Here is a 13,982-nt window from a genome sequence, read left to right as displayed (position 1 = left end):
CCTAAATTTGAATACTAATAAAGTGATTAGTTAATTGTAATTTTAATAAATTAAAAGTTATTTTAAAGTATTAAATATGGATTTCATTATTATTAGTATAATATTTTCAATTTTGTATTCAATAAATGGATTGCAATTAAATCCACGTAATTATATTAATGAAAATTTAAAATTATTTTGTAATTTAATTAGAATTTTAAAAAAATATAGATTATATTGAAGACAATTGTGGATTTTCATCAGAGACTATAACTCTTAATAAGTCGCATCCAATTACTTTGCATTTAAGTCGACAAACGTTTGATCAATACTATTGTGATGTAAACCTAACAACGACTGATGAAAAACTTTATTTGGAAATTAAAGGATTTTTAGGACAATTAATATTTAATGAAAACAAATCTAATGAAAATCAACTATACTTTACATATAATTCAAGTCTGGATGAAGATAATAAAATTTGTAAAAACATTTTTACAAATCAGTTGCTGATTAGTGTCGATAACAGTATGAATTCAGACATTAATAATTTATCAAATGATTTAATGCCCACAACACTAGTTATTCAAGCATTAAATAGAGACCAATTGACTGATTTTGAGGATACAAGAGATTGTATTGAAAGAGACGAATGTTCGGATATATCTAATTGTATGACCACTGAGGATGGTTCGGGTGGTGTATCCGATGACAACAATACAATCGACACCATTACTGATGTCAACATTTTGTTGGATAATAACAGAAAAAATGTTAGCATCAATTGTAGTGAAGATGATAATGGATCTGATTGTCAAAATAAAGAGTTCAATAGTAATACTAAGCCCATACCTCGGGCCAGCATTTCAGGTTAATATCACTTCAATTAATAGCATTTTTACTAATACTTCATAAAATATTTATATCTTAGACTGAGATTCTTAGTCCAATAATAATATTTTTTAAATATATATTAATTGCTTTATAATCCAACATTAATAATGCTTTGCTACAAAATATTTTTAACTATTATTTTAATTATTAAACAATCAATGTTTTAATTTTTCATCAAAGGTTCAAACACTTGGACTTTAAATCAATCGCTAATACTTTTGGTAATAATGATGGCATTAAAACAAGTTTTTGTTTAGATTAATCATATTTATTAATAGTTAATATTTAATAAAATAGTAAAATTAATAATTATAAAAATTTATTCTAAAATATAAATAAAATATAAATTTAGGTCAAGATTAAAGTTATAATGTTATATAAACGTTATAAAGTATATAATATTAAAGCAATATATTGCAACAATGCAACATACAATATATAGTAAATATACAATATATAAATATTTTAAAAATTTAGTTTTATTATTAAAATTTATTGTAATTTAAAGATTTAAAAATATTTACAATTGATATTTAAATTTATTAATATTATTTTCAATTTAGCTATAAATAAAATTTACCTATTTAAACAATGTATAACCCGAATCTATCTTTTATTTTAATATATTAGCAATTTTAAGCATTAAATAATTTAGTATTAAATTTTATTACTATTTACAGCTAATATTTAAAATATTTTTAGTTATTAAAAGTTAACTGCATTTCTATAATAAGAAATTTATAAATATTAATAGTAAAAGTTATATTAAAATATCTCTAATTTATTCAGTTGACTGCAACAAATCAATGATTTTTACATTAATATTATAGCCGACAGTTTTAGCGGCAAAATAATCAAAATGACCCCATTTGTGGTCCATTATGAGGTTTTCACTATAAAGTGGCACTAAAACAAATGCAAATTGTTTTAAATTAATATTCATTTTTAATATAATTTTTATATATAACTTATTAAATTAATTCTATAATTAGACATTAAATCATTAAACATTATAGTATAGTGAAATTTATATAAAAACACATTATTTCACTGTAATTTAGAGATAAATGAGATATTTATATATAAAACATAGGGTTAATATTTTTAAAATAAAATCATCACTTACTCACTCACTCACTCACTCACTCACTCACTCACTCACTCACTCACTCACTCACTCACTCACTCACTCACTCACTCACTCACTCACTCACTCACTCACTCACTCACTCACTCACTCACTCACTCACTTAGTTTTGTATAAATAATTAAACAAATGCTATAAATGTATTATACAACTTATATATAAAATAATTTGCAATGATTTATATATACCTGTAAGGTATCGCTTAATCATTTTAACATTTCTATACTCAGAGATGGCATCATTTAATGAGTAAAATATTGATATCGTTGGCAGTCTTATGCTTTTAAGAGGATATTCTGGTGGATATGTCTGTCCATATTTGATAAGATTTTGTTGTAACCCGTAATCAAATTTAGCAAATCTAGAGCTCGCACTCCACTGTAGAAAATGTGCGACAACCCAACTGGACACACCCGTCGGAAAGTGGGAGGCAAATGCACCTAACCTTTCCTATTTAAATAACAACAAAAATAGCCAAGTACATATAAGTTTAATCATTGATATTATAAAAATATTATAGTAAACCATACATAAGCAGTTTTTTGAGCATTAAGTCCAGTGACTAATCCAAGTAAAACACCGCATAAATAGCGTAGAGTTTTGTCACGACATATAAATCCTTGTAATTGCAATTGTATGGGAATGGGTGGTAATAAACCCATCGGTGCCGCTCTAAACACACAGATGGAGAATATTTAGCTAAAATTTTTAATGTAATTTTTTGTTAATCAAAATAACCTTAATGCAAATTGTAGAGGAGATAATAGTCGCAGTGGTGCACCGTATGTATTGGTGTCAAAAACTACCGGTGCTAATGCTATAAATTCTGTGAGAATCTTTGAATATTTAGACTTAGCTGATAATAGTGCAAACATTACGGTACAGCCCTGTGAGTGGCATATATATGAAATCTTTTCTAAAAATATATATATATAATAAAAATTAGTGTTAATCTAAATGTTAGTCAATAAATTGATAATCAATTGATGACACTAACTTCTAGACGTATATTTGAGTACATATTTAATCATTGTTGGGATGTCATATAAAGCTATATTATCCAATGTAAACATCCAGTATCTAGGATCTAAAATTTACTTGTAATTATTATAGTATATCTATATTATCAACATAGTCAATTAATGTAGTCAATAAATTTTTTAAAACTTTAATTAAATAAAAATACCTGTTTTATGATCGAGATATATATGCCCTTTAGAATATGTAGTTCCCCTACAGTTTGCCAGCCAAACATCATATCCAAATTGAGACAAAACAAAAGCTAATGAACCACCTATAGGTACCATTCGGCCATTGAGTTGTCTATAAGCGACAGGTATGGGATAACTGTCCTCAACAAAGTTGCCATCGGAGGTGAGCACTCCGTGATTGTTCATAAGCCAATCGGTAGATGAGGCGAGTATGCCGTGAGTTAACAACAGTGTCTTTTTAAGTTTTCTTTTGGGAACATATGGATTGATAATATGCTGAAGTGTTAGTATATATCCATCAGGTGTTACCACTTTGTGCTCTTCAGCCACAAATCCTCGCGATATTATTAGTTGTTTCTAATTGTTTATCAAAACAATAAATATTTTATTTTAAATATAAAATATAATCACTTAAAGACAAAAGTTAAAAAAACAAAATGTTTGAAACGTTACAGCATCTCTAAACTGATCCGGGTCCCAATCTTCAATTACACAAAATGTCGATATAATCAACAACTTGAAGAGCACTACAGATAAAAGTTTCATAACTTTTTTCGAGTAAAAACAAACACAATATATTTGAACATCAATATCATTTGGTTTTGTTATTTAAATAACATTTTATTATATTATTAACAAAAACTATTATATAAATAATTTAAATAAATAAAAAAAATTTCAATAAAAATTCTTGTTTACATTTTACTATAAAAATAAATTACACAAAAATATAATCTTTATTTTTTCAAAACAATATTTAATTAGAATTTATTGTTTTCACTTCAGTGTCTACTTATAAGTATTGGTGTCCCAAATAAATCAAATCAAATCAAATGTTGATTTTGAATAAAAAAATCACTATTAATACCTATATACAGTATATTGTATAATCAATTTACAGTATTTATTTTCTCTTATAGGCAAAACAATTTAAAATAACTTTTAAAAATTACTCTCTCTCTCTCTCTCTCTCTCTCTTCTCAATAAATAAATAATTCATTTATCGATGAAAACATTTATAAAAATATCTATGCTTTTTAGTAATACTAAAAATCATAGCACGACCTATATCCCGGTCTACAATCCATTACTGATACTATACTATTTTTTGAATATATTTTAATTTTATTTAAAATATATTTAACTTATTTTCATTTGATTTTAATTAAAATAAGAAAAAATGTATATTTATATAAAAAATGATAACAAAATATTGCTTTAAATTTCCTTTCTAAATATAATTATCATATATTTTTTTAATTATATACTATTATATTCAATGACTCTCTATTATAGTATCCTTTTATTTATAAAATATTTATTTATAATGTTAGGCCCACTGATAATATGACATATAGACTATACAGTATAATATAGAGTATTACATGTCATGCATTAAATATAAGATATTGAAATTTTTATATTTTTGAATTGAAATTTTTTTTATCTAACATTGTTAACTTCTTATACTGTATAGTGTTTTAAATAATGTGTTATATGTATTATTTTAAACACTATTTATTTATGAATTTTATATGTGTTTAAATCTTTGCTAAACATGATATGTTTTATCATTTTATAGTATACATTGCACTTCCTTTAGGTTTAGAGGAAACCAACTCATTTGGTTAAGTGATGTCCAGTTATCAACTAAACTAATAATTCATTTGACTGATGAAATCACTATCAAATTTGCATATAAACTGTAGGAATCATCAAAATTTTGATGAAAATTGCTTATTCACTAAAACCAATAAATGTATAAAAGTGTTACAAAATAATATTCATAGTTATTCATAATTAAGTTAATACAACTAGTAATCACAACATTCATATTAATACTTTTACATTTAGTTACAAATTTTGACTACATCTCGACTCTTATATTAGATATAAGGTAAATACTATAGAGTAATGTATATTAATTTATTTATAAAGTATACTAATATTACACTATAAACTTGCATTATTAACCACAGGTAAAATTATAATTTATAAATCACTTAAAATCAAATTTTAATAAATTAAAAATTACAAACTATTAGTTATTTTGATTTTAAAAATATAATAAATTATTAAATAATTTATATATTGTATTAATAGTTGTTATTACTAAAATAGCCAATTATCGAGTCTGAAGTGTATCTACTATTACTAATTAATTTGGTATTAATAAATGTCCAGTTATTATATAAATATTTGTATATTTTCCAAAAATATAATTTTATTTATAGATTTTAAAGATTATTTACCATATCAATTTTTTAATATTATTCAAATATTTGCAATAAATTAACTATAATATAAAAAATTTATTGACATTTAATATTTAATGAAAAATTAGTACACATAAAACATTTAAGTTATCTATTAAAAAATATTTATTAAAAATTATATTTTATTAAATTTACTTGTTTTATTTTAAAAAATAATAAAGTACGTTAACCTGATGCATATTTATGAAAATTTATTTATTAATATTTTTCAAATTAATATAATTTGTTTTAATAGTGATATATAGCGTAAACACTTGCATTACATATGAATGAATCCTAAAAATAAAATATACAGGAAATAAATATGTATTAAATATAAGATAAGCTAAAAATTAGTTAATATGACTGACAGTGACAATGGTTTCATTGGCATAACAATCAGTATCGCTATCCCAATAGCATTCACTCGACATTCTGTATAAAACAATATAAACATTAGTTAAATAAAATTCATATTAATTAATATATCATACAATTATAATATACTGTGATTAATAAAAATACATATCATATACATATAAAAAATTACATATCATATGTTTATCGTATTTGTTTGTACAGTATATTTAAAAACAAAACACCAAATTAAAACTCACTTTAATCCCTGACCCCGTTGTTCAGTGATCAACACAGTTACCATAAATTTATATTTTTCAAAATTTAAATCTATTTATATTTATATATAAAACATTATCCATTAAGTATTCAGTGGTAATCATTACTAATATAAAAGTATAATTATAAGGCAGTAATAAAATTAATAGTGAAAAATTGGACAAACCTTTAAGTTTTTGAAGCATAACTTTTGTCAAATGTTTTGTCAAAATAGGTAACTCTGTTTCATTATATTCTCTATATTTGATTTCATCATTTAATATATATTTAATAATTTTTTTCACATCATTTGCTTGAATTCTATATCAATATTTCATTGGAAAAACAAAACAATTATTTTGAATCATTTGCTATAAAAAATTACTGTATTATCACTTATTTTCAGGCGCCGGACGAACATTATATGAGCCAAATGTGAATTTAGACATAGATTTGCAGTAAATTTATGCAAATATTTATAACATTTTATTTATATTTTGTTTGTTAAATTACAATTCAACTCAATTATCATTTGAATACAATAACTATTTTATATTAGTTATACCGTATAATAGTTTTTTTTATTCAGACAATAGTGTTTTGATAAAAATGCAGAATCGGTTGCCATTGACTACTTGTGTCCAATATTTTCATGGATTGCCTACAATTGCATTCATTACAATGTATTTCATGTTTTGAAAATGAATTTAAATTTCAATTGAAAAAAGTGTAAACCAATTGATCATATCATCACTTTATTATCAAATAATTGTAAAAGTGTCTCATTTGTACAATACAGTCAAACTAATTATTATTATACTGTTATTGTTTATTCAATGTTTTATTAGTTTTTGTATTAGTTTCTAATACAATTCAATGTTTTTTATTTTGTTTTAATTTAATCTATTTGTTATTTATAAATACATAAAACAATATTTTGTTTAATATAATTACAATTTAAATAACAAAGCAAATGTTTGTTTAAACTAATACAAACACAAATATAAAGAGTAATTTAATAAATAACTCAATTCAATATATATTTATTAGGTAAAGCAACTCTAGGTTGTGATCAAACATTTATTGAATTATCTTTTATTAGATGATAGACAATAATATTGCAAAATATGATATCAATAGCACTAAAATAATAAACACTATTTTAGTTTATTTAATTAGATAAATACAAAAAAACCATACATTGAATATATATTTTGTATGTCATCGTTATAAGTCCAGTTTTATATAAATATAAATAAATCAAAATGTTTACTTTTATTTTTTATTTCATTAAATTTTTAAATTTAATAATAATTTAAAAAATTATGTGAATTGAATTAAATAATTAAATTTTATTTTTACAATATAAATAAATTATTTAAAAGATAATAATTTAGCAATTGTATGTACTGTATGTGTATACTATATACACTGTATAGTTAATTTATTTAATACTACAAAACATTTAATATTAATTAAATATATAATTTATAATAATATACAATATTTTTACAACAAATTAAATATAAAAATTATTTTTAACTTTAAAATAATACAATAATATAAATTAAAATGTATTTTTTCACTTAAAGTAAATTAAAAAGTATAAACTATAATTTAATAAATAATTTTTTACATATTAATAAATTTTATTATTATTTTTTTGTTATAAACAAAATAAAACATTAAAATTATATCTACAGATATTTATCATTAAATATTAAGAAGAAAAATACAGATAATACAGTAATATAATAATTATTTTAATTAACTTTTAATTAAATTAAAATAAATAGATAATTATGTATTGTATATACACTTAAAATAGTAGAATATTTTAGACTTTAAATGTTGTGAAAACAAAATTATAAAAATATATATATAAAGCTTATGTAATTTAATTCATTAATAAAAACCTAAAAAATATTTTATTACATTATAAATCTTAATGATTATAATGAAATTTATGTTTTATTTTGTCAATTGTTTATCTATTAGTAAACAATTACAATTAAAACAATATATATATATATAATAATTTATGATATTAATAATTTTAAAAAACTATAATTGATAAATAAGTGATTCATAAGATTTTGAGATAAACTTATTGATATTTCTTTCCTTAAAATCTTTAAATTTTTCATTTTAAATACTATATATACCGGTAGATAAATATATTATTTATTAAGTAACTGACTGATAGTTTAGTAACTTATGAAAACAATTTATGCGGATAACACTTAATTAATTATTTTAAATTCTATTTACTAAATAAACTATAAAAATGTATGAAAATAATTAATGATAACATTTAAAATTTAAATTTTATCCGTCATATACGGTACACCTATATGTTTGCAAACATAACTACAGTATAATTAATATTATTTAATAACATAATATATATTAATTATAATTAATAATATATTATATTTTATGCAAATATAAAGTCACGTGAATCTTATTTTAGAACATATTATTTTATATTTATTTTTTTATTATACAGTAATTTTATTTTCAATATAATAATATAGTAGTAATATATATATAACTGTGAGTAAAACAAAATAATATCAATTAAATATTCATAATTAATAAATAATAAAAAATGTTTTTAAACATTTAATTATAAATAACATATAAATAAGAAATTATATAAAATTATATTAATTTTTGATATTTTTGATATTTTTACAGACATTTGTTAAATAATTATTTTTTAAACAACAATAATTTTATATAAATCAATTTATAAAAATCAACTAAAAATAAATAAAATTTTGTATTTTCATACTTTTTGATGAAATGGTTTGAATATAAATGAAATGGTTTACTAAATATGAATTTATTCTTCTAAATCATGAAATTTCATATATTTGTCCAATGAATTTAATAATAAATTATAGTGAATCTAAAAATAAATAATTTTACTATTATTAAAATTAGTATAATTAAAATAACTAATCTTAGCTAATATAATCTATTAATAAAACAATATTTTTGAGTATATTTATTAATTTATACAGTAATAATAATTATATCAAATATATGATACTTGATTACTATGTTATTATTTTTATTAATTAATGCTAATGTTATAATATTTGCAATTTTTATAAATAACATGTTTAACTAAATGTTTTGAATATTATTTAACAGCAAATATCATAAAACTCATGAATGATTTAAATAACTTTTAATAAATCATGAAATATATTAAATAAATATACTATTATATACAGTTACCGGCATATGTAAGTTAAAAAGTTTGGGAACTTGTATTTTGTAAACCAATAGTTTAATTTTGATGAAATTTATTTTATATTAAAGCTGTTATCCCTAAATATCTATCATAAAAGATACAATTAATTATATCAAATAGTTTTTAACTTATATGAAATTAAATAAAAATTACATTATAATGACTATCATTAACTTAAATGTTTGTCATATTGACACTCAAATGTAATCCATTGGTCTCTGTATTGATTTAACTGAAATCATATTTGATTCACTGTTGAGTTTAATGGAATCCATTTAATTGTCAAAATATGACAAATATTTAATTTACTTATAATTATTATAATGTAATTTTTTATTTAATTTTATATAAGTTAAAAATTTCTTGAAATAATTAATTGGAAATTTTATGGTAGATATTTAGTGATATCAACTTTAATATAAAACAAAATTCATCAAAATTGAACTATTTGTTTACAAGTTATAAATTCCCAAAATATTTAATTTAGATATGCCGGTAACTGTATATACTTTACTACTTTCTATACTATATTTAATTATTTCTATACTATAAATAAGCTGTATTAGCATTATTTAAAATAAATTTAATATTTTTACGATTACAATAATATGTGTTTAATGTGCTAAAGAAAATGTCACTTATGTTAATATTATTAATATTTGCATTTTATATAATATTTTAGTTTTGGGTCATTAATACTAAAAATATTATGAATATAATAGATGTATAGATAAGTGCTATAATACCGAGTTTTCATGCGGTTGTCCTCTCAATAGACTTGTGAATCGTTTTCTAAGTCTATTTGTATCAAACAGTGACTCTAATTGTCTGTTATATTGTGATCCAAGAGTTGGTCTTTTCATTGATAAGTCATCACTCATTTCACTTATAAATAGGATTTACAAAAATATTTAATATAAAACTCACAAAATTTGTTATTATAGGATAATGCAAAGTATTTACAATATTATTCAAGTAAATGTCAGAGATTGACATTTTGTTATCAATTATAGTAACAAACCTCATATATGTCTCATAATTTTGGCGCTTTGATGGCAAATGTTGAGATCTCTTAGCACTGACACCTCTGCATTGGGGCGCAAATACAAACCGCCTATAATTATATTAAATTTACATTAATTATATAAAACAATTATAAATAAAATTTAAAAAATCTTATAACAATCATATCATCTTTTATTTAGAAATAGTTTTTTCTTAATATATGTACTTAATGTTTGGTTTAACATTTAGCACTTATTTTAGTAAAATTCACAGAAGTTGTGTAATAAATCACTGAATATTTGTGTATTTCCAATAAAACATTTACTTTTACAATAGATGACCCTAAAAACATGACCCCTCCCGCCTCCTCATTGATTGATTTAATTGATAAAAACACATTAGTTACCAAAACAATCCATTGTGTGATAATAGTAAATCTTTTGTGTTTTAATATAAATGTCATTTTATTTGTTACAATATTTCCTTTACTTTTATGATTTCATTTCCAAATAAAGACAAAATACATAGTAAAGCAAAAGATTTATTCATTTTTTTCAATAGTTTTTTACTGTATTTCTTAAGAAATTAATCAATAATATAGACTTTACTATTAACACACAATAATAATTTATTTCAATCAACACACACTTTACTTGTTTTGTTAATTAACATTTGATTTATTCAAAGTTCATATCAAATTATTTTTGTTTATAATATTTGTTAGTAATATTTTTCAGAATTTTGAATTTTTATAAAATAATTAGTATATCATATAAATTTACAATGAAATTACGAATAAAATGTAAAAATGTTAGCAAACAACAAAAAATAGATAAAATTTAATAACAAATAATACTGAACTTATTATGATATGATAGTATAAATATTTAGTATAACAATATTATATTTAATATATCATTTGAATTTAGATGAACATAAACTATGTACAGTAAATTGTTAAGTTATACTATATTGAAAATATTATTATTATCTTATAATATAATATTAATATTACAATTATTAGTAATATTTATTTATTATTTTGATTTATTTAGCAATTTATCAATATTTCTATTGTTACAAATAAATTAATATAAATTCTCGGAAAATAATAAAAACTGCAAACGAGTTGGGAATACATAAATAGTGAACTTCTATAACAGTAATACATTCATACCTGCAATCGATGGCAGCGTTTGCAGAACTGATCCAAAAAGTGATGACAACAACAAACAAAACAATTGTGTATTCCGTGTATTTCATGGTTGATGTGTTAATCGATATATTTGTTAAAAGTTTTAATTAACAACTTTCACCTGTAGATTAAAATTTAAAATAATAACATATGTTTAAGTACTAATGCATATAATTTAGTTAAAATTGTATTTTACCAGTGCATGAAAGTTATTTATTTGTTAGTCAAAACAAATATTTAAACTTTTAGTATATAATATATATTAAAATCAATTTAAATTTAGTAATACTATACATAAAATTATTTAAAGTTCATAAAATGTGTTTACATATTATAAAAATTTATTAATTATATGGAATTATTTTTAATACTATATGATAAATTTATTTTGTCCAGCAATTTATCAATTTAATAATTAATAATATTAATGAATATAAATTATTTATTTAAATAAATATTTTCCAAAGTTTTTTCAATAAGGAAAGTTTCCGAATAAAACTTTCCTAATATTTTGGAAAACGAGGAAAATAATTTATTGTTGAAAAACTAATATTTTTATGATAAAATTAGAAAAATCAATATTACAAATATAATATCTAATATAAGAAAGTCATTGATTGAAAGTCATAAATAAATTTTAATTATATAATAGTTAATTAATAAAATAAAGTTTATATTTATAATAAATAAAAATTTTTAAAAGTACCAAAAAAAAAACAAAAAAATATGGATTTTTTTCTGAAAAGAAACATTTTATTCAAAATACAAAAATTATTACAAACTATTAGCAGATTTTATTTAAATTTATGATATATTAATTTATTATTTTGAGATACACATAATAAATAAAATAAAATCGCATAAAAATTAATTATAATTTATTAAATATAGACTTATAATAAAATTATAATGTTAATTTACAAATTTTTGGTAACTATAAAAGAGATTGCATTTGAAAACTAAGCTTTGGATTAAATGATAACTTTATATAAAAAATAAGTCAATTTATTAAATTTTAACAGAAATATATAAAAAGCATTATTTATATTATAAGATTTATAATTCAATATAATGTATATTTGTTTTTATTATTAAATATTTTTAATTAATTTTATTTTATAGTAACTTTTGTACAGGTAGTCTATATTATAATTATATAATTTAATAATAAATTAGTAAAATATTTTGTCAGTAATTTTAACTATATATTAGTAATAATCAGTTATTTTTATTTATTTTTATTACGGCAAATATCTTTCCATACAAAATGGATTAACTTAATATATTCTGTAAATATAGTATTATATTAAATATTGTTTAAAAATTTTACAAATATTTCTATTCATTTTCATTTATCATAGAATGAAACTTTATTTATAGATAGAAATTGATAAAATGTATGAATATTATAAACACATCTAAAGTATTATCAAATACAGTATTTAAATAAAGTATTTATCATATTTTTCAATTATCATATATATTATAACGTTGCAACAAAATTTGAAAAAATGTTACAAAACTATACAAATTGTAACTAAAAAAATAATTATACGTTATCTGCTTTTATACAAATAATTGATTTCACAGATTATTGGTTAAATCACTTATCATTTCAAATAAAAACAAATTTGAAATTTATTGTTTAAACTTAAATATTACATAATATATTATATAAAAAATAATATTTATAAATTAAAAGTTTAATAATTATAAATATTTTTTTGGTTACTTTTTTGATAAAAATAAAATTTCTCATTTTATTTGTTACAAAAAAATCATATGAAAGTACTTTAGAAAGGATATTATAAATGATAACACATTTGATATAATCTATATACTGTATACTGTTTATAAACCATAAACTTCCGATCGGATCCCATAATAATGGGTCTGTAATATAAAAGTCCAAAACGTTATAAAAGACAATAAGTTAGTCAAAAAACTCATACATTTTTAGTCTCGTAGTACTCACTATTTATTTCATTCATCAAAACTATTATAGTATTTGCTGAACAAATCAATAGATAAAAATTGTTATCATTAGTTATCGGAAATTTTTATTATATAAACATTTGAATAATACTGTATATAAGATAACTAATGAATATTATTACTGTACATAAAAATAATTATATATCATATAAATTCTATAATAAAAATAAATAATTTTAATTATTAATAATAATAATTATCTTAAATATAAACTTTATTCAATATTTTATTAATATTAACATTTTATATTAACAATAATATTATTATTTATACAAGAAAACAATATATATTATAAATTTATAAACTAAATACTATTCATAATATTTAAGATAAAAATTTTATGAAGTGTAATAATAATTAAATATTAAAATTTATATTAAATTACTATTTATTAAATTTAAGAAAAAATAAAAAATATATT

General features: G+C 19.8%; 3 protein-coding genes across 4 annotated transcripts; 1 reads left to right on the top strand and 2 right to left on the bottom strand.

Moving 5' to 3' along the window:
- The first annotated feature begins 125 nt into the window (after nucleotides 1-125).
- LOC128966533 (uncharacterized) lies at nucleotides 126-1,130 on the top strand. Its single transcript, XM_054313383.1, has 3 exons — nucleotides 126-132; nucleotides 211-849; nucleotides 1,054-1,130. The coding sequence occupies exons 1-3, from the start codon at nucleotides 126-128 to the stop codon at nucleotides 1,128-1,130; spliced, it is 723 nt and encodes a 240-aa protein (XP_054169358.1).
- Nucleotides 1,131-1,654: 524 nt separating this feature from the next.
- On the bottom strand, nucleotides 1,655-6,147 carry LOC128966532 (gastric triacylglycerol lipase-like). Its single transcript, XM_054313382.1, has 11 exons — nucleotides 6,104-6,147; nucleotides 5,858-5,921; nucleotides 5,771-5,783; nucleotides 3,685-3,779; nucleotides 3,404-3,588; nucleotides 3,207-3,307; nucleotides 3,018-3,107; nucleotides 2,759-2,936; nucleotides 2,551-2,692; nucleotides 2,209-2,470; nucleotides 1,655-1,779 (listed from the first exon to the last, which is right to left on the bottom strand). Exons 1-11 carry the CDS (start codon nucleotides 6,145-6,147, stop codon nucleotides 1,655-1,657), a joined length of 1,299 nt encoding a protein of 432 aa, XP_054169357.1.
- A 2,787-nt stretch (nucleotides 6,148-8,934) lies between these two features.
- On the bottom strand, nucleotides 8,935-11,805 carry LOC128952483 (uncharacterized). 2 transcript variants are annotated; one of them, XM_054297887.1, is made up of 5 exons: nucleotides 11,763-11,805; nucleotides 11,549-11,687; nucleotides 10,388-10,480; nucleotides 10,113-10,251; nucleotides 8,935-9,015 (listed from the first exon to the last, which is right to left on the bottom strand). In XM_054297887.1, exons 2-5 carry the CDS (start codon nucleotides 11,632-11,634, stop codon nucleotides 8,950-8,952), a joined length of 384 nt encoding a protein of 127 aa, XP_054153862.1. In that variant the 5' UTR covers nucleotides 11,635-11,687; nucleotides 11,763-11,805; the 3' UTR covers nucleotides 8,935-8,949. The 2 variants fall into 2 exon arrangements, with proteins under 2 accessions (XP_054153862.1, XP_054153861.1); XM_054297886.1 differs by lacking the exon at nucleotides 11,763-11,805 and having other exon boundaries at nucleotides 11,549-11,705.
- Between the last annotated feature and the right edge of the window lie 2,177 nt (nucleotides 11,806-13,982).

The sequence above is a fragment of the Oppia nitens genome, unplaced genomic scaffold (genome assembly GCF_028296485.1).
Source record: "Oppia nitens isolate AA-2021 unplaced genomic scaffold, nextdenovo-longstitch-racon4-pilon3 scaffold1_pilon_pilon_pilon, whole genome shotgun sequence".
Taxonomy (NCBI): domain Eukaryota; kingdom Metazoa; phylum Arthropoda; class Arachnida; order Sarcoptiformes; family Oppiidae; genus Oppia; species Oppia nitens.
The sequence above is the reverse complement of the archived record's forward strand: the minus strand, read 5'-3'. Positions and strand labels throughout refer to the sequence as shown.